The sequence below is a fragment of the Lissotriton helveticus genome, chromosome 8 (genome assembly GCF_964261635.1).
Source record: "Lissotriton helveticus chromosome 8, aLisHel1.1, whole genome shotgun sequence".
In the NCBI taxonomy this organism is placed as follows: Eukaryota; Metazoa; Chordata; class Amphibia; order Caudata; family Salamandridae; genus Lissotriton; species Lissotriton helveticus.
In genome coordinates this window covers 1,666,088,321-1,666,110,540 of record NC_136069.1, presented here as the reverse complement: position 1 = coordinate 1,666,110,540, position 22,220 = coordinate 1,666,088,321, and the positions used below count along the sequence as shown (strand labels likewise).

At 43.7% G+C, this 22,220-nt stretch overlaps 1 protein-coding gene across 5 annotated transcripts in view; it reads right to left on the bottom strand.

The window, feature by feature from the left end:
• Nucleotides 1-22,220, bottom strand: part of LOC144773613 (transient receptor potential cation channel subfamily M member 2-like) — a 1,994,366-nt gene that overhangs the window by 1,555,218 nt on the left and 416,928 nt on the right. For all 5 annotated transcript variants that reach the window (XR_013600026.1, XR_013600027.1, XM_078658754.1 and 2 more), the window contains exon 9: nucleotides 85-285. Coding sequence is in view for 3 of the 5 variants with exons in the window: in XM_078658754.1 (XP_078514880.1) it covers nucleotides 85-285 (201 nt within the window). In the remaining 2 variants the exon portion in view is untranslated. The remainder of the gene's footprint in view (nucleotides 1-84; nucleotides 286-22,220) is intronic.

Genomic DNA, 22,220 nt, shown 5'->3' with positions numbered 1-22,220 from the left:
TGAAAGATTCAATACTGGAGAATAGTGTAATTCTCGCCCTTCTCTTTCTGCTACTCACAATGAAAAGCATTTGAGCTGACTCACCATCTTGGTCCATTTAACGATACGTCCTTCAATATTGGGTGTAAAGGAATCCTTGAGAAGAGAGTGCAGTTTTTGCTCAATCAGTGAAACAGTGATTTCTGAGGCTTTCAGATTGGACACTTCAGCAATAACATCAGCAATGCCTCCGGAGTCCTCCACGATCACAGTTGGTATACCGGTTCTGACAGCATCGAATATTATCTGGAACACAGAAAGAGATAGAATCTAGTTTATATATCGCTGTTCAAGACACGATATTTGGAGCCTTTTAGCTACGTCAGAAATCCTTTCATGAAGTTGCCAACAGCAGCCAATATACCCTTGATAACCAGCTATCTATCAGTATTTTAGCCAGCTCTAGAACGAATGGACAGAGACTAATGAATGGAAAATGTACTTGCGCTGTTCATGTTCATTTACACCAATGGCTGTTTTTGACATTAAATGATGATGTTTCCTGGTCTATGTGAGAATGTAAAATGTCTATTTGAGGTATCATATTCATGATTGTGCACACAACATGAGAATACAGGACTTGTATGTTTTTTAGGTTAAAGGTGACCAGTCATTTTCGTTTTTATCTTGTAGTCTTTTCCAGATGTACTCACACATCTTTTGTCGTATCAATTTATTTGTATTAATTCATATTTATTTTTTTGTTCCATGAAAAATGCAGTTACATTTATGTATAAGAAAAATGTATGTTAATATTAGAATACCCATATACTTAACACTTTACTAAGTGCCCGTATATGCCATGAAATTATACAGTTGTTCCTAAGAGTTTGACTTATGCAGCCCCCACTTAATCATTACTAGAATCCAGGAACCCCCACTGAATCATTACGGGAATGGGGGACACCCACTGAGTCATTACTATTAATATTTTCTAAGCAGTCTCAGACCCCCTGAGGAGGTGCTGCAGACCCCTAGATGTTCCTGGAGCACAGATTAAGAACCACTGTAATAGAACATTTTCATTACACACATTGTGATTTTATTTAAGCTGATCGGCTGGCTCAGGGAACTGAGGGCCAGATGTAGGTGGCCATTTACCGTCCGGTAACGGCCGATTTCGGCCGTTACCGACCGGTAAATGGGTTTTTGGGATGTAGGGGGCCAATTTTACTGATTCGGTAAAATTACCGAATCAGTAAATTTACCAAATCTGTAAAATACCGATTCGGTATTTTTACCGATTCGGTAACTTCTATATGTAGGTGGGACTCTTCTGAGTCCCAAAGGCCTTTCAGATTCGGTATTTTACCACCCAATCCAATTGGGTGGTAAAATACCGAATCCAGGTGTGCTTGCACATGTGTGCATGCACACCTATGCCATGTGACAGACAGACATGCCCTTAGGGCATGTGTGTGTGCCACATGGCACACATGCCTGTATTTGGGGTGCTAGAGGGTGTCAAAGTGACACCCCCTGCACCCTTGCTGGAATCGGTATTTACCGAATCGGAAAATACCGATTCGGTATTGCCCATTGCTTCCTATGGGCTTCAAGGCCCATAGGAATCAATGGGCAATACCGAATCGGTATTTACCGATTCGGTAAATACCGATTTTTACAGAATCGGTAATTCAATTACCGAATTTACCTAAATCTCCCTCCTTCTATTTTACCGATTCATAAATACCGAATCGGTAAAATTCGGTATTTATGAGTCTGTAAAATAGAATTACCTACATCTAGCCCTGAATGTTTGCATCTGAAAAATGACTGGGGACTGTAAGTTTGAAATCTAGTTAGGCTGGCACAGTCTTCCATCCTTCCGAGGCTGGTAAACAGAATACCATAAATGGAGTAACAGTAACAACTGTTATTTACAGTGCTTAGAAACTACAAATTAGTAGTATTTAGCTCTGCACAAAAAAGTAACTATGATTTAATATTTTAAATTACACCTAAACCGCCAGTACCCAAGAGAAGTGAATATTAATTATCATGTGAAAGTTTGTGGATTAAACTCAGTAGAGCAAGAAACATTTGATCTTAATGGAAGATTAATAAAAGTTACTTTTTCGTGCACAATAGCCCCCCAGTAGGTACCCAAAAAGGCACCTCCTGCATTTTCACAAACGATATAAATTCGATTTTGTTACGGATTTCTACAGATGCAGCCTTTTACTCAACATCAACCCACAGGGGAATTTTAATTGCGTTATTTTGAACATTGCCACCACCCACTGAGGTAGAATGAAGGTTTGGACTGCGAATACCAGAATGCATCGTACATCGACATTGTTCTGCATTCTGTCCATCAACTGTTGTTTTTGCATTTGTCACCCCGAGTGGGATGGGTATGATCAGATGTGAGTCCCATGCTCTCCACACCACTGGAGTCAAGCTATCCTGGCTGAAGACAGCTGATAGCCAGAAACCGGTCCTAGAATGCTTGATTCCGGCCCAGGAAAGGCATGGCTTGGCAGTTCGGGCTGGACTGTTCCCATGAGGCACAGGGTCAAGGCTGATTTGCATATGGCCATGTCTGAACTGGGGTGGTGTGGAGTGCAAAAAAAACGATGGATTTAGGCCCAGATCTCTATACTGGGGTGAATGTATGACATTGTTCTGCATTCTGTCCATCAACTGTTGTTCTTGCATTTGTCACCCCGAGTGGGATGGGTATGCTCAGACGTGAGTCCCATGCTCTCCACACCACTGGAGTCAAGCTATCCTGGCTGAAGACGGCTGATAGCCAGAAACCGGTTCTAGGATGCTTGATTCCAGTCCAGAAAAGGCATGGCTTGGCAGTTCGGGCTGGACTGTTCCCATGAGGCACAGAGTCAAGGCTGATTTGCAAATGGCCATGTCTGAACTGGGGTGGTGTGGAGTGCAAAAAAAACGATGGATTTAGGCCCAGATCTCTGTACCGGGGTGAATGTATGACAGTGTTCTGCATTCTGTCCATCAACTGTTGGTTTTGCATTTGTCACCCTGAGTGGGATGGGTTTGCTCAGACGTGAGCCCCATGCTCTCCACACCACTGGAGTCAAGCTATCCTGGCTGAAGACGGCTGATAGCCAGAAACCGGTCCTAGGATGCTTGATTCCGGTCCAGGAAAGGCATGGCTTGGCAGTTCGGGCTGGACTGTTCCCATGAGGCACAGGGTCAAGGCTGATTTGCATATGGCCATGTCTGAACTGGGGTGGTGTGGAGTGCAAAAGAACCGATGGATTTAGGCCCAGATCTCTGTATTGGGGTGAATGTATGACATTGTTCTGCATTCTGTCCATCAACTGTTGTTTTTGCATTTGTCACCCCGAGTGGGATGGGTATGCTCAGACGTGAGTTCCATGCTCTCCACACCACTGGAGTCAAGCTATCCTGGCTGAAGACGGCTGATAGCCAGAAACCGGTCCTAGGATGCTTGATTCCAGTCCAGGAAAGGCATGGCTTGGCAGTTCGGGCTGGACTGTTCCCATGAGGCACAGGGTCAAGGCTGATTTGCATATGGCCATGTCTGAACTGGGGTGGTGTGGAGTGCAAAAAAAAACGATGGATTTAGGCCCAGATCTCTGTACTGTGGTGAATGTATGACATTGTTCTGCATTCTGTCCATCAACTAATGTTTTTGCATATATCAGGTGGAGGCACAAGTCTCCAGGGTGAAGGATCACCATGCTGAGCTGATTACAGTGGCATAAAACGTGAAACATAACTTGTAGACTTTGAACAAGGGTTACATAGAACTGGTGAAGTGAAGAGGAGAAGGGTGTCAGTCCGTAAGAGTGGTGAATGGAACTGCTTTGGTAACTACATACTCCAGCGAAGGTGACACCATAAAGAGGCCGGTGAATTTAATGACATCTCATAATGTGTTACTGAGTGTATGCACCTAATCCTTATGCTTTGTGCGTTAGAAGGAGACTGACAGGGTTTGTTTTTTAATGAGGACTTAAGCTTTTTTGGCTAGGAAGGCTACAATTGCTACAGTAGAAGCTAAGATATGTGAAATTAAGGGCCTTGGACACCCTGCATTAGGTTTGTTTCTGTTTATCTTTTCTATTGGCTCCAGAGGACCACACAGTCTGATACTAAGGCAGAAGGAGACCATTCACCTGATCTTGTATGCGTGATAACCTCATGAGTGCTTAAAGCATTTCGGATGACTACCTCAGGTAGGATTAGAACTGGTTATATCTTGAGGCACAAGGGGGTCCCCTCAATCATCCTCCTTAATATCTCCCTGATGGTTTGTAGACAAAGAGACTGAATTAGTATTGAGAGGCCAATTTGATCAGCTTGGCGTCCAAGGAAAAGGTCTCCCACAAATGAAATATTTGTGGACTTTTTGATTTTATTTGTGAATTTATATAGTGCACGAATGCCCAGGGGCATCTAGGCGCTGATGCCAGAGAGTCCAGTAAGGTTACCGATAAGGCTGTGTGTGAGCATGTTAATTGAAGAAGAGCCAGGTTTTTCCTAAAGGATAGCAGCGTAGGGCTATTCTTTATACCGGCTAGAGCTAGTTCCATGTTTTGACCGGTCCTAGCAAAAAGCTTCTTCCGTCCCATCGGGCTTTCTTGAACCTGGGAGTTTGTTCGAGTTCACTATGTGCCGACCTTAGATTTCTGGAAGGCACGTACCAGTTCAGATGTTTCTTCAGGAATTGAGGACCCTCGTTGTGCAATGCCCTAAAAGGTAGGCATTGGGAATTAAATGTGATCCTCTTGTCCACTGGAAGCCAGTGCAGGGTTCTTAGACAGTGGGGGACTGGCTGGGACCTAGGGAAATCCAGCAGTCGTCTAGCTGTCGCATTTTGGCTGTAGCCTCTGTAGATACTGCGATTGGATAACTACGTACAAAGCATTACCACAGTTCAAACTGGACAGGGCTAATGCTGTTACAAGTGTTTTTAGGGAGTCTGGGGGGATGAAAGAGGGAACTTTCCTGATTGTTTTAAGATGAAAAAGATAGTTGAGCTGAGGGTACTGATATGATTTTTGAATATCAGTTTGTCATCATAAATGAACCCTAAGTTTTCACCTTCTGTACTGGAACTGGAAAGTCGCCCAAACTGGGGGCCGCCATCTGGGTGACGAGAAGAAAGTGTCAGCACAAAACAGAACAACCTCTGTCTTTCCGCCATTCAATTTTAGGCAACTAGACCTCATCATGCAGTTATTAAGTCGATCTGCTGTCTCTTCAGCTTTGCATGAAACTTACTCCACTAACTGGGTGTCATAAGCGTATGAGACCACTGAGAAGCCAAACTTTCTGATGATTGTAGCCAGTGGAGTAACATATAGATTGAAGAGCATGGGGCTCAGGGACGAGCCCTGTGGCACCCCACAGGTTAATTTAAATTGCTCGGACGAGAAAGCTCTGGATTCTACTGATTGAACCCTATCGGAGAGGAATGATGAAAACAGCTTAAGGGCAGTGCCTCTAATTCCCAGCTCAACTAACCTTCAAATATTTCACGGTTCACTGTGTCAAAGGCGGCCGATAAATCTAACAAAATCAAGGCGGCCTTACCACCAGTGTCCAGTATTGCTCCTAATTCTTCTACCGCCATGACCAGAGATGTCTCGGTGCTATGCCCCTCCCTGAACCCGTATTGTGAGGGATCTCAGAGATCCATGGAAGAGATGAATGCCGTGAGCAGTGCATTTAGTATTTTCTCCAGCACCTTAGCTGGGAAGGGTAGTCTGGAGATAGGTTGATAGCTGATAGGATTGGCTGGATCAAGATTGGTTTTTTTTAAGAGTGGTAGAATTTATATTGTTTTCCATTCATCAGGGAGAATTCCTCAACAGACTATCTAATTGAATACAATACCTCGTTTTTTCACTGATAATTTCAGGGATCAGGTGCAGTATTTGAGAAGACAGGGCTTTTGATAGTCTTTTTTTAAAGGGACTATCAGGAAATTCTTGGCTTTCAGGAAGAGATCAGGACGTACACAACATTTGTGCTTAAGACGCCTCAGAATTTCTTGTGGCAATATGTTTGTAATTAGAAGACTGGGAATTGCATTCCTGAGAGATATGAGCCGCTTCTAAAGGACAGGGAGGTAATTGATTTATTAGCTCATTAAAAGAAGCAACAACTGAAAGACTGCTAGCCTCCTGTACTCACTGTAGTGACACAGTTACCTCTCTCACAGTAAAATGCCATTCCCTTCACTGACAGAGTGCTGTTCAGTGTGTCCTTACTGGCCATCCTCTTATACAAACGAATCAGAGCTACCTAGCTCTAAATCAAAGCAAATTTAGTTAAGAGAGCCTTTTTAATCTGTGCCCTCCATTATGCCTGACAAGGCGTACACTCTAGAAAGAAAGAGCAGTCCTCAATAAGGTTAAATTAAAAAAATATTAGCATAAAGAAATGCTTTTTTATCTTAACAGTAGGACTGTAATGGAAAAGTCTTAATTCAAAATATGAATGTATAACAATAGTGTTTACAGTAATTTGAGTAAGGTGGATTTTTAGAGCACTACTTGTCACCTGTGAGGGTATCCAGGTACTGAGTAGGTGAATGTAGGCTGGGCATGAATACAGGCAGTCTCCATGGTCCCGCAAGAAGACTAATTGAACAGTTAGGTCTTCAGCTTCTTGCGGAAATCAAGAAGTGAAGAGGAGGCCCTGATGTGTTAGGAGCGGTCATTTCAGGATATGGCAGATTGATAGGAGTATGATAGACCTCCCGTTCTACTTCTGTGGATGAGGGGTATGTCTGTGGGTCAGAGTGATGCTGAGCGTAGTTGTCTGGTTGGTTGGTGGAAGTGAAGTTGCTGATTGAGAAATAAGGTTCCCATGTTGTGTAGTGACTTTAATGCATGTGTAAGACATTTGAACTGGCAGAGCTTCTGGTTGGGGTGCAAACATGCACAATCTGTCTCAAGGATAAAAAAACCAATGAAACCAACTAGAAACAGAGTTTCCACGGCAGCAAGCAACAAAGTTGTTAATTTTTCATCTGTTGCAGTGAAGTGTGAAAGCTTTCAGTCAGGATGGATGCAGCCAAGTAAAGCTTCGCACCTGTCTGAAATCAGCCTTGTCAGGGCATACAGGAGCCTCCAGAGAACAAGTAAGGCACATGACCATTCGTGCACTGAAGATGAGGCACTTTGAAAGGGAGAACTACTGCTAGTGGCAAAGGCGGGCCAAGATGGGCCTGTCTTAGCCTGTCTGAGACCGGAAGACGCAGGGCAGGGCCACTCCTATGACGGTTGGCATTGCTGGACCCAATAATGGTTACAGGACTTGGCAGCCTATGTCAGGAAATTTAATTTGTAAAGTTCTTTTTAAAGAGAGAGGAACAATGATGTTGTTATTTGCTGAACTAAAGGCCACTGGAGAAGAAAATAATTAACCATTAGGTTGGCTTAAGTGACTGACTGATTCAGCTGGCTGGATTAACCTACTTACAGAACTGATTTTAAATTGTGAAAATATGGGGAAAAGGAAAGCTCAAAATAGCCGGCAGGGTATGGTAAATAGCAAAAGGGCTGCTCAAAACGCTGCAAGAAACTGCACTATAGACGAGATTGACAATCTTATTGAAGAAATGGAAACTATTCTTAATAAGGGGAAGAAGACAGAATGTCCTGATACTCAGCAGAAAATAGTAGACATATTCAAACAAGCATTGGCATAGTCAATAGGTCTCGCCTTTGGGACCTTATAAGAGCTTAGCCATGCAACAGTTAATGTTGTTGCACCAAGGATATTGTGCTGCATAACTAAACACTTATAAGGTTCCAAAGGAGAGACCTATTGGCTATGCCAATGCTTGTTTATGTCTACTTTAGTGTGAAACTCTAAGTACAACAGGAATGCCCAGGCAAGGATCCCATGCTCACTGTGCCACTGGAACCAAGCTGCACATGACTGAAGAGACCAAACTAAGACACAAACAATCTTGGGTTGCTTGTATTCTAGTGAAGAGAGGACCTGGTTTGCAATGTGTGCGGCACTGTTCCTTTTGAAGCAGGAACAAGATTGATTTGCATATCGCTTGGCCTAATCTGAGGTCCATGGTGGACAAAAAAATTATGGACTGAGATGCCGCCCAAGTAATTACCTGTGGCTGGAATTAATTCAAGCATTCAACCCATCACTTTTTGTTTACTTCAGTGTGACACCCTAAGTGCGATAGCTATGCCCAGCCATGGGTTCCAGGCTCATAGTGCTATGGGAGCCAAGCTGCACTTGACTGAAGAGCCCCAAAACCAGGGGCAACCAGTTGTGGTTTGCTTGTGTTCCGGTTCAGAGAGGACCTGGCTTGGGACTGTGGGCTGGACTGTTCCTATTCACATATGGCTGAATCTAATCTGAGGGGGCATAGTGGGCAAAAAACAATGGACTGAGGTGTGGACCAAGTAATGAACATTGGGTAAATAAAATTAGAGCATTCCATCTATCACTTTTTATTTTATTTATTTCAGTGCAATGTCCTAAGTGTGATGGGTATGTGTAGACATAGGTCCAATTTTCACTGTGTCATTGGAACCAAGCTGCCTCTACACTGAAGAACCTGAACCAGGGCAAAACTGGTCTTGGGTTGCTTGTGTTACAGTTCAGGGAGGATCTGGCTTGGCAGTTCAGGCTGGACAGTTCCTATTGAAGCAGGATCAACACTGATTTGCATAATACTGGGTCTAATATGAGGTGGCATGGTAAGCAAAGAAAGCTGAGCTAAGATACGGCCCAGAGAAATTATCAGTGAAATTACCACCCATCACTTTTTTGTTTACTTCAAAATGTAACGTAAACCCTGTTCCTTCACCCAATGCTTCTACACCTGTCAACTTGGAGAAAGCTATGTTAACATTTGTCTATGGATACATTATTTGTTATTGTTCTGCATTCTTGGTTGGGAACTGAAAGAATTTTTCTGTCTTTTTTATTAAGTTTTACTTTTGTTTGATATTTTTTAGGTAATTTACCAGTGGCGGCTGACACGGATCGGAGGTGGCGGAGCAGGGGTGCAGGGATGAAAAATAAAAATAAACTTACCTCGTCGTCGCGTCTCTCCTCTGACGTCTGTCCACAGAAACGGAAGCAGGAAACACACAGGCTCCCCTAAGTCAATCACGATGAGGCTGTCAGCAGCATCGTGATGGATCTGAGTGCTGTGCTTTGGCTCTCAGATGGGAACTATCAGCCAGTGCATATTGTCCACCAGGCTGTAATACCGCCTGGTGGAAAACATGCTAAGTGTGCAGGACAGTTTGGCAGACCCAAGACGGCCGGCCAAACCGTCATGCACACATACAGAGTGCCCATCACTCCTCCCCTTGCTCTGAGAGCAGAGCAGCCCAGCCGCGCCCCGCAAAACCTCCTCAGCAGGGAAAAATAAAATTATAATAGTATTATTATTTTTTTTTTTTTTTACACTGCTAAAAAGCAGTGGGGCAACGCTCCTTCGCCATAGTGGAAGAGCAGCCACTGTATTTTACCTAATTGAAATAACACTATCCGATTTTTCCACACGGATGGCACGATTTGAAATATCACCAATGTGACAATGGTGCCACTTGTCTATGAGAAACGATGGAGTTTATTAAAAAAACGAATGCACAACTCTATGCACCGTAGGATTCCTCTCCTGATGTGCAGAACATCAAACATATTTGGAAGATGGAGAAATCTATGAGTGCTCCTACTCTCTCACTTTTACCTCTATAAATTGCAAGCGCTGCAGACAATCCACAGAAGTATTGGAAATGTGCATTTTCATGATTACTTTTATCTTTTTTTCTACCCCACATGGAAAACTCTATTCCATGTTGAGAAAAACCCTCCCCTGGCCCTACACACACAGAAAATATGGGGATTTTCTGGGATTTACACACACAGTAACATACTTAAGCAAAGCATTTTTATCACTAAAACGTGCAAATTGGGTTGAAAAGCCATTGGTAGTGTTCCTGAATCCACACAAATGTTAACCTTTGCGGGTGCTCACCCCAAATCTCAGTGGTATTCACCTGGCCCTCTCTACTTATGAAAGGTTACATCTCCAAGCTTTATTACTACAAGTCTAAAAAAAGCCCCATACTTGCAACAGCGGCAGTCTGTTATGAAGCCTGCATTTCTAAAGGAATAAGTAGAATTTGGATGAAGGCAATTCCTCAAACTTTTCTATGAAACAGCATTTGGGGAATCAAAGTTTTCCAGATCTGAGGTAATTAACAACCATTAGAGGTTTAGAAATGACATTCGGTATCCTTAATTTGGAGACAACTTTTTGTTCTAAATATGAGACATATTCCACTTTTGCTTCACTTTGCATTGTGGACTATTGTAAAATATGTTGGTGTTCCCCAAAGCTTAACAGGAACAGACATCATGCTGATATACACCCACAAAAAAAGCACATTTATAATGTATGTATGCAACAAGCATAAAAAGTATGGCTACTTTATTAAAAAAACAAATAAGCTTGAAAACTGAAAGCTGCGCAGAGGGGTCATAAATTAAATGTGTCATTGTACAGCGTCCTGCCTAGCTTTCATTTACGTCGAGGCAGAAGTACGACAGAGCTCACAGAAGACTACCCTCCGTGTGTTTGTGTGCTTTGAATCTGTCATATCTCAGAACCCGTAGACACAGCCATGCAAGTAATATTGAAACTCTAATCCCACAAGGCTAAATCAAGCCGAGTGCTGAATTGTGCCTTTGAACAATCAGAATTTCCTTCTCCTCACTGAAAATGTTTTCCCCTCTGCACAGTCGCCTTGCACCCCTCCTCCCCAACCCCCATATAATACAGGGATGTTTCCTGGCATTGGCGACTCTGAAAAGCTGCTCGCTCCAGCATTTTGCAGTAGTAAATTTCTTGCCTGAAGAAGACGTGAATATTCCTCACGATAAACGTGATTGTTCACCTACATTTGCAGAGCTGCCCACCCTAGGTTTACCAGAGTGGAACTTAAGTTCCACTACACTGTATGTAAAATTTCCCACCGTAAATAGCTTTTTGTGTGCACTAAAGTACCACTTTAGGTAGGTAAGTAAAAAAGTGTGTGTATCAGGTCAACAGAGGACAGGCAGCAGTTAGGAGTTTACCTTGGTACCGTTGTTTAGACAGCACAAACCCGACCAGCAGGCCTCCTCCAGCAGACTGCACAGGAATGAAACAAGCAGACAGGCTTCCTTGACCACTCCTTAGTCTATCTTACAATGGCTCTCGCAGTGTCTCCTCACACTCACCACTCAACATCCAAACTATTTCCTCCAACCCTTTTACAGAATCAAGTGTTAACCTGAGAACTGTGAACAAGAATGACATACTGCAGGTCGCCACTTCACACCTAGAAGCTGTAGCAACTAACTCGCACAACAAATCAATCTTCTCAGCAGTGAAACATGAAACGGATATTTCGGACCTCATCATCACGCAAGAAGTGGACCTCCTGATCCTAACGGAAACCTTGCTTAATGACATCTCCTCTCTAATTCTGGACTTATTAGTCCCTCCAGAATATGACTACAGACTTTATAGACCTGTTAAAGTTGGGGGTGGCATTTCTTGCATCTATAACTCTATCCTCTTATTGAGGCAGGTACAAACATCTATGATGTCCTCCTGTGAACATCTATATATTGAAATCTGGAACAATGGCAAGATAGTCTGTTTGCTCCACACAATATATCATCCCCCAGGTGACAATCTGCTCTTCATTGAACAAATCATGGAGTCTATTGTCTCAAACTCTGACCAACACCCCAACTGTGTCTTCCACTGGGATTCTACTTATACTGGAACAACACAAATGATCCCTTATTGTACTCCTTCAAGGCTTTCCCCTCCAACCTAAACCTCCACCCAGGCCTGCAATGGATCTACCACAACAAGGGCCCCACCCTTGATCTAATCTTAGCTAAAGATAACATCACACAACTTGATACCACATCACCTGGTGACTGGTGGATCATTACGAAATCTCTTTTCACATCCTGGAAAAGGTTCTGGTCAGACAAGGTCAACCACACAAAACCAAACAGCTGGCTCGAAATCTGAGAGACATAAACATTAATGATCTAACACCCATTAGTAATAATATACTTCCTCCACCCGCTAACATGAATAACCTGGATGACCTTACAGATCATTACATCGCGGGTCATAGTACTGAAATTGCCCTATCACACATCGTTGATGACGCCTTGAGGTCTCTTGACTAGATTTACCCTGCCTACTGATCCTTCTTGATCTGTCCTCAGCGTTGCCACAATCAAACATGAAAACCTTTGTTCTTCTTCAAAAAAGGATGGGCTATCAGGTCCTGTCTTAAATTGGTTTGCCTCGTTCCTACAAAACTGAACACAAAGAATCAAAGTTAACCCCTCCCTTGCAACCGGTACCCCGGTCTCAATTGGAGTGCTTCAAGGTTCCACGCTTTTCATGGAACCACTCTCTGAAATTGTGAACCGTTCTAACATTCAATACCACACATATGGCGATAACAATCAATTGTATTCGAAAATCTCTTCTCCAGATGACATCAAAACTCTAAATTGTGCGCTGCTAAAAACTCAACAATGGTTAACTCATAATCATCGTTTGCTAAATACTCTCAAGATAGGATTCCTCCGGATTGCCCCCCACAATCATTCTGCACCCACTCAAGACTGGCCCAAACACCTTACAGCTCTCAACTGCACCTCTCATGTTGTTGAATCTGCTAGATCTTTAGGCATAACTCTGGACAAATACCTGTCATCAGTGCAACGAATAGGGGAGCCAACCATTAGCTCAACTCATTAAGAAAAATCAAGCCATTCTTGCCTTCTGAGGACATTCAGTCTGCAGTTCAATCCGTAGTTATCTCATGCTTAGAGTATGGAATGGTGACCTTAGCAGGGTTACCCAAAGCTAGATTGGCACCTCTAAGAGCCACTCTCAACTCTACGGCCATAATCATCACTGGTTCTAGAAAACATGACCACATCACACCAGACCTAGTTCAATTCAACTGGCTGTCTATCGAAGCAAGGATTAGTTTCAAGATACCCTGCCTGACGTGCAAAGCTATTCACTACAACAGACCTTTTTACCTGGCAACTATCTGGTTTGAATCGGACCCTAAGAAGCTCTAACGTCCTCCTGTTGAAACCTCTCATATTTTAAAAGAAAATAACCTACAATTGTGCCTTCTCTGGTCTTGCACAAAGAATACGGAACGCTATTCCTCCATAGATCAGATCTAACCCCTCTACCCCCTCATTTAAAAAACAAATTAAATGGTTACTCCTGAATGACAGCAATAGTCTTGAAGCCACCATAGCTAACTTTTATTTTTGGTTAATACTCTTTGATACCTCTTTCAATGTTGCAATTTTGTTTCTTAACATTCTCCATAAGATTTGTTGCTCTTCTGGTACTTTACATGTCCTACAATATGGGTGGTTGCACTTGTTTCTGTATTTGTGCTTGTTAAGGTCCTTTAGGGTGTTGTATTCATGCCTCTACCTCCTTTCACTTCTGTCCTTTGTACAGCGCCCTGATACCCGTACAGGTCATGTTCACGCTTTATAAAACTTTTCAAATAAATAAATAGGAAGGAACACATTCCTATTAAGGAAGGTGCAACTCTATGTAAGACTAAATGGGAGAATACTCAACGGAGTAGGGATTCTATACACCCCAGCTCATTATATGGGGTCCCAAGGAATGCCCCAACACATAGCTGGAATCAGACAAAGGAACTCAGAGGTACATCCCAAATTCCTACTTCACTCTTCGTGCGTTGGGGGCACCAGGAAAAATGGTGGAAGCTGGGAACTAGACCATCAAAATGGGGGGTGGGCCTATAAAGAGACTAGATTACATGGAAACACCCATAAAAGACTATATATGGTTTATGTCACCAGGTTACCCATGGGAGCCAAGGAGGAAAGTGAGTCTCTCCAAAATAAAGAGATATATTGGGTAAAAAATCACAGGCACTGTTATTCCCTGATAAGATCGATCTATTAGGGGTGAAGAACTTCCCCTTACAGAATGCTCAGTTTGATTGTATAGTCCTAGAGTTGAGCACGGTGGAATATGCTATTAAATTTAGATCTGCAAACCTCACCCCCAAAGAGTTCCCTAATACAGTTTAAGTTTAGTCTGCAATCTGGGGAGTAGTCCACCCTTAATGTGGGCAAATCGCCCCTTGTTACTCAAGTGAGGGAATCCATTATTGTATCCAATGTGAGATGCAATGATGATGGCCTTAGCAAGATTGATATACATGGGAAGAATAATGATGTACCCTCAGGGGGAACCTGCTATTGACTATCTACTCACCTCCCCCCTTTTAGTTCGGGAACTGCCAGACAGTCAGATAGACATATGATCATGGGTAGACGTCAAAACAGGGAGAGGATCACTAAATACATACTTCCCCATAGAGCGGGGTTTATAGAATGCAGCTTAATCTGCTCTCCTGGAATATAAAATCTGAGATGAAGTTTTACAGGTATATTCCACATTTGTGTGTTCATAGAAACCTGGACTCTACACCTCAATAGAAGCAAAACCGTCAACTGTAGGTCGCTTGTCATGAGGTATAACATGGATTAAGATCTCCTTTGCACGCAAGATAAGAAGGTTAAATCTTAAATCTGTTGATATCTTGGGCCTTGATATCAATTCAGTGAAGGGGCCATTTGCTCTAAGACTGCTGAACATCTATAATCGTCCCTCCAGTCCAAATCATGAGTCCGAAACCTTATTAGCTTTAGTAGACTTCCTGGAGAATTACAATATTGGAAGTCATCTTGTTTTAGTCAAGTGAAGGGGCCATTTGCTTTAAGACTGCTGAACATCTATAATCGTCCCTCTAGTCCGAATCAGGAGTCAGAAACCCTACTAGCTTTAGTAGACTTTCTGGAGAATTTCAATACTGGAAGTCATCTTGTTATAGTTGGGTACTTTATACGAAATTTGAACCAGTGGATTTTATTTAAAATCTTACGCAAGGGAAAGATGAGGACAGGGGTATTCCAAGATTGTTGAACCCTTCTCTAAAGAGAAGCTCCAGGTAGCACTGCAGGTCGCATCTATCGTGCTTTCATATGGATTACATGTGTGTAATGGGCACACAATCTCAGATAGAGGGGCTAAATATACATTTGAAGGGGCGAGCTCAAGAAGTAGGATCGATTAGTTATTGCTTGATTTAAACGTATGGCACAAACAGCAGCCCATGATGGTCATTTATAGAACTAACAGTGGCCATAAGGCTTTAGCCCTTGAGCTGAAGAATATCCTATACCTAATTAATATTCACTCCCCTTGATTGCTGAATCCACCTATTATATCTTCTAATTATAGTAGGAGGTTAAAATGGCCCTTTGTGCAATCAGATAAGGACACCCTTACTTCTATATACACTAAAGTTACTACCTCCATGTGCTTCCTGAACAATCAATCGCAAACCATGTCAGCTGTCATGCATATATATATAATAACCTACTTGACTCTGTCAAGAAATATTGATGCAGGACCTCAAAGGTTAACATTTTTAGACGGAAAGAGTACAAATGGTTCAATAAGGATTGTAAGGTATCCAAGAACAAATTGATATCCGCTGTGAAAAGTGGTTGCAGAACAGCTATACTAGAAGTGAGGAAACTATATCATAGAACACAGACACTCGCCAAAAAGAACTGGGTTGAGGAAAACTGGCGAATGACTACAATGAAAGATAACACAAGGAGATGATGGACGGAGTGCTGAACCTTTTCAGACACTCAACCCCAGTCACAGATCTGGGTTGAATCCATCATCGTACTTTAGCTCACTTTGCCACCCCAGTTCAGACACAGCCATATGCAAATCAGTCTTGACCCTGTGCCTCATGGGAACAGACCAGCTCGAAATACCAAGCCATGACTTCCCTGGACCGGAAACAAGCATCCTGCGACTGGTTTCGGGCTAACAGCCCTCATCAGCCAGGCTAGCTTGAATCCAATAGCAAAGTGAGCAAGGGACCCACGTCTGGGCATACCCTGCCAACTTAGGGCGAACAAAGCAAACACAAGGAGATGATGGACAGAGTGCTCCACTGGATTGAAGACAGTCTGGCTGATGAAGGGTGTTACCCAGAAACCAGTCCCAGGATGCTAGTTTCCGGCTCAGAGAAGACCTGGCTTGGCAGTTCGGGCTGGACTGCTCCCATGAGACACCCTAAGAAGCTCTAACGTCCTCCTGTTGAAACCTCTCAAGTTTATTTTATTTGATTTGGTTTTCCACTGAGGACCACAAATATTTATACACCATATTCAATTTTAAACCACTCTGTTAAAAAGTTTTCATTCTAATACAAAGTTAAAAATAATTAAAAAAATGTAAAATGGTTATAACATACAAATTCATTTGGCGGAGCTTTACATTGGATAATCAATTCGTGAGCTGTGTTGATTCTACATTTAGCGTAGATTGGTTGTAGAAATCTTTTTCTTGCCATAGCAACTGTTGCATTTGGGCAGTTGAACAATAAATGCTCTAAGTCCTGCTCTCCACCATTACACAGATTACAATTAGTGCTTTCTTTTAAGTGCCACCTATGTGTTAGTATTTTTACAGGAAGTATTCCTAATCTGAGCAGCACAATCGATCTCCTAGCCCCATGATTAAGATTACATTTTATACACTGCTGAGGTTTCTTGAAAACAATAGATTCAGCGACATTTTTATAAAGAGGCAATTTAAAACAATGTTGAACGTCAAGGTCGAAGCTGAGTCTTGGGGAAAAATGTTTTAGGAAGAGTTTCAGGTGGGCAAGTGTCCAGGATAGTAGCAAGTTAGCATTAGTCTCTGAAAGTTTAAAAGCAGTTAAGACATTTCTTGTAAATACATGCTTCGATGAATCGCGTTCAAATGTTTCTATTTTAAGCAAGGATCAGAGCGTTCCTTCATCTGCATGTAGAAGGTTGTATGCCCACCTGATGATATTAGCAATTCCTCTGGCATAGGCACTCGTTAATAAATATTCTAGGCGAAGGGCTTGTACTGGTACCGCCTGGGACAGCTTCGTGAGTTTCCGTAGGATCTTACCTTCTTTTAGATCTAAAATGCTCCATTGGCTTATTGGTATGTATTCCAGAGCATATGATAGTACTGTTGGAATCTTTACGCTATATACCTTAAGCATGGAGAAGAAGTGTCTTTGTCCAGAAGCGGCGTACAGTCTTAAAAGTGCTCCCACATGCATGTCCGATTCCGGGTCAAATTCAAAGTGTGGGGCCTATTCTGTAAAGTCTTAGTAAAGATTCGACCTAGGTAAGTGTATTCATTTGCGACTTCCACCCTTTTTTCCCCTAGGGACCAATGGAATTTGATGCTCTTTTTCCTTCCTGAGAACGGGACTATTTTTGTTTTCGCGATGTTCGGGATTAGATAATTTTCCTCCGAGTATTTGTACAGTGCCTGGAGGCTCCTTTGCAGTCCAAATGATGTTAGATCTAGTAAGATTATATCGTCTGCATATAGCATCGTGTGAATTTTATGGAAGGCAATTTTTGAAGGAAAGTTACATATCTGTTGAAAACATTGAGGCAAATCACTAAGGTACAGGGAAAACAATAAGGGAGCGAGAAGGCATCCTTGCCTTAGGCCATTTGGAGTCGGTATAGGACTAGTGAGACCCTTTTCCCTTCCCATTTGAACCTGGCACCAGGTTTTTGTATGCAATGATATGAGTATGTGTAGTAGTTTGTCCGGGATGCCCATTTTGCCGAGTTTTCTCCAGAGTGTTCCTCTATCTACTCTATCAAATGCGGTGGAAAAGTCAATAAAAGCACCATATACGACCTGAGATTTAACTGTCACGTATTTATCTAAGATGGTTTGTAACACCGCAATGTTATCCGTGACCGAATGCTTTGGTCTAAATCCAGCCTGATATAGTGGAATTTGTCCAGATGAAAAGGCCCAATCTTTAAGGTGATCTAAAACTGTTGCAGTGATTTTTCCTGTTGCGTCCAAGAGGGCTATTTGCCTATAGTTAACAGGGTGTAGCCTTGTACCCTTTATATGTATGGGTATTACTATACTTCCCTTCCATGATTTTGGGATTTCTCCAGTAGTGAAGATATAGTTAAAAAGGGGAGATAACATCTTGCTCCATTCTTTGGGGTTGCACTGGAGGACCTTGATCGGTATTTGATCTGGTCCTGAGGCTCCTGTTGTTCTCGCCTTTCTTATGTGTAGCTCAATTGAGAAAGGGCTAGATACTCCTCTATTTAGTAGTTTTATTTCTGCATTCATAGTAAGATTATGGATCGTTTCTGAGTTGGTATTTAGCTTGTATAAGTAGGCAAGGTAAAGATCCCATTCCTTTGGGGGGACCGGGATAGCTTGTAGGGCTTTTTCGTGCCCGTTTCTTTGGCGATGATGTTCCAGTAGGCTTGTTGGTTATTTTGCTTTGCTGCTATCTGCAGGTCTACCCAATTTTGGTCTTGTGTTTTTCTCTTGTTTTTTTCCTTTTCTCTTTTTTAAAAGAAAAGAACCTACAAATGTGCCTTCTCTGGTCTTGCACCAAGAATATGGAACGCTATTCCTCCCAAGATCAGATTTAACCTCTCTACCTCCTCATTTAAAAAAACAAATTAAATGGTTACTCCTGAATGAGCATCAACAGCAATAGTCTTGACTGATTTGCATATGGCTGGGTCTGAACTGAGGTGGCGAAGTGAGCTAAAGAATGATGATGGATTCAACCCAGATCTGTGACTGGGGGTGAGTGTCTGAAAAGCTTCAGTGCTCCATCCATCAACTCCTTGTTTTTGCTTTTTTACAATGAAAGATAGTCGGTAATTCTGGCATTTTTCTCGCCAAAGGTGAACCAGTTACTGTAACTGAAGATGACTTTTATATACAACCACATATTTGGGAATAACATTTTACAAAGCTATTTTCTATTAAAGAGACAGGTGAGGGACCTGATACTAGAAGGGAGCAACTGACTGAAGCCAAGGACTTGGGCAGTGGTTTTTGTTATTTAGGGGTTTATGTAGCGCAAACTCGACCCGAAGATATTAGGTATCAGGGCGCTTTACATTACCACCATGTAGGAAGGTAGATCCCTGACTATGGTTGCCCCCAACTTTTTGCCTGGTGTTTTGCTGGTTTTCTGACTTAGTTGACCTGGGGCCCTGCTATTCAGGACCCCAGGCCTACTGCTCTCTCTGTAAAATGGATTCCATGTACCTTAGGTACATATCTCATTGGATACTGAGTCACCTTATCAGTCCCTGTACAGTGTACCTTAGGTACCCAGGGCATAGGTGTACCCAGGGCCTACCAGGGGCTGCAGCATGTATTATGCCACCCCTGGCTGGCCATCCAAATCTGACACAACTGGCTGCACGACAGCTGGGGCAAGGTGGTGTAATCACCCTTTGCTTTAGATATAGTATACCTATATCTAACCCTAAAATGGACACACAGATCTCCTCTCAGTCACTCCTATGGCAGGCCTTAACAATCCTGAAGGCAGAGTGCTTTGAATCGTGTGAGATGGTGCTCTGGCATGAGCTGAGCCTGTCTGTGGCTTTCGGGATCTATCCCTTAGCCGTTTCCATGATATCGCATACCATATACTCTTAAGTGCATTATAATCCTCGCGGTTATATGCCAACTCTGGTATCGCTTTATCAAAACATGTCGAGTAAGGTGTCATACGAATTGAATACTAACCCCTCGCCAATTCTGGCGACGGGGTTAGCATTCCACCCTTCTAGAGGGACACGACATGTATGTAACCTGTAACCCCGGTTAAAGTCAGACAGAGCCTTAGCATCCACAAAATGGATGCTGCCACCGAGACACAAGTCTGCCCTCCTGCTGCTGGGAGTCCTCCCAGAGCAGGAGGCAAGGACAAAGGGTTTCCTGCCAGGGGCGGTGCCAGCACCGTCCCAGACAGGGTTTTGTGTATTCCAGGTAGGCAGGGCTACAGAGGAAGGTGACTGCAAGTGGCACCCCGGTGCTCACTGTGCATAGGCCGGCTGGAACCAGTTCCAGGGGCACTCCAGCCCCTGGCCTGGGGAAAGCCCGCCAAAGGAGAGGGGTGTAACCACCCCCCTCCTGGTCCCACCCATAGGGCAGGACTTAGTCGCGTGCCAGCCCCCTTTTCCCAGATAAAGGTAGGAGCAGGCCCCCTTCCAAATTAGATCATCTTTGGAATCAAGACACGACTTTCTACGAAAGGACATCAAGATTTCTTCTTCAAGATTCTCCCTTGTGACTAAGGAGTAGTCACCCTGCATCCGCAGGCACCATCTTAAGAACACTGCGGTCTGCTGCAAGTCCTTCCTCCGGAATCCGACTGCCCAGCTCGACAAGACCCGGCTTCCCTGGCACCTCCGACCTCTACTCACCTCTACAGCCAAGCTGAGAACCGTGAGTGCGACGAGGCCTCAAGGGACCGACTATTGCCAAGACTGCACGACTTCTTCACAGCAAGCCCGCCGGGTAATCTACTGGCGAGTGCTTTGGGGTCCGAGAAGCCCCGACCCTGAGCAGCTCCAGCACCGAAGATCAGCCCCCCAGCATCTCCACGATCGGCGTGGGGCCCTTCTGCTTTTTGCTGCTCACCGCGTTGTTTGGCTACTAGCCCGCTGGCTTGTGGCCTTCTGAACGACGCCCGATGACATCACTGCTGCTGGTCTGGTTGCTCCAGACTGGCTCTTGCTCCCTTCCAGAAGAGGAGCACCCCGGACCCTCCTGGTCCACTCAAGACGCCATTTTGAGTCCACCGCGTGGGCTTGAATTAGCCAAGGCTTTGTCGCCCAATCCTGGGTCCTTCGACGCCGACAGCTTCATCCATCGTGGGACAGCTCGCCCCTCTATCCTGGTCGCCGACAACGCCTCCTGGTCCGTGAGATCTGCAGAGCACAGCGTCGCCCACTCACCTAGTCGAGGTGACTACCATCCGGGTCCCTCCTGGTGCCCCCTGACTACTGGCTAGTAGTCACGAACTTGGTCCCCTCTGCTTTCAGGTATCAACCATCTTCAAGATCCAGGCTTGGATCGCTTCGAACTCTCTTCACTGGTCGCCTGCCAGCATCTTTCTTCCAGGCTCCTGGTTCGTCTACGAGGATTCCCGACGTCTTTTGAGACATATGCAGCTGCAGCCCCTGGGCTAGGTAACTTCGGCATTTCGGTGCCCCAGCATAGCCTCACTATCCAAGGGTCAGGATCCACTGTCGTTTTCTCCCTACCAGGTCGGGTTCGCCCGTGAACACTAACTTTAACTTTACTAGCTATCATATACTTTGTCCCACATCCCGCGTGAGAGTGCACACTCTGCACCCGAGTCCCCTGGGCCTCCTAGAAGTAATCTAACGATTCCCTAGTCAAGTCCTAGCGATTCCAAAGCCTATTAGTACTGTACTTACCTGCTAGTAATTTCGCATTCCACTTTCAGAGTATATGGTTTTTCGTGCCCCTCGGGCATTTGTGTATACTGTGCTAACTTAAGTATTTTTATAAGAGTTTTGTTGTGTGCTTAGCTCCCTGTCTCATAAAGAGCCAGGGTAGTCTTGTTATAAATAAATACACTGTTTATTTTCATAACAACTTGTGTGGTGTCCTTTCACTGGGTGTTCAAGGGGTAATGTGATGGTAAAACAGCTGGCTTAACACGCCCTCTAGAGTCTTAGCCTTAGACTGCTCGTATCCATGCTACTAGGATAGCTGGTCTATAAGGTTGACTTACAACCAATCATCAATAAGGGTTGTTTGGACTGATATATAGTGATCACTAGAATAGTGAACACTGCACATCAGGCCAACTTCTCACATTGGTGAGCAGCGGTTGGGATTTGAGCTTGCTGTTGTTTTACCACACATATCCTAAGAATATCTTGTGAAAGATCACATAAGTACTAAAGGTACATATAACTTAGCTTAGAATACTCTGAGTTCTACTGAACCAGCTGTTGTAGCTCCTAGGGCCTAGCACACCCTAAACTACAACTCTAGCAAGGGATCAGTAGGCAAACATATAGTGTAGGTAAGTGCACCACTTACACCTCACTAGAAAAAGTATGTCTACCCAAGGAGAATCTACTGAGACTCCCCTTGTGGATGTTGACCCTCCACAGGTCAAATCAAGATATGCAGCTCTCAGTTTTCAGGAGATGAGACAAGTGTGTACCTCCAGGAAACTGAA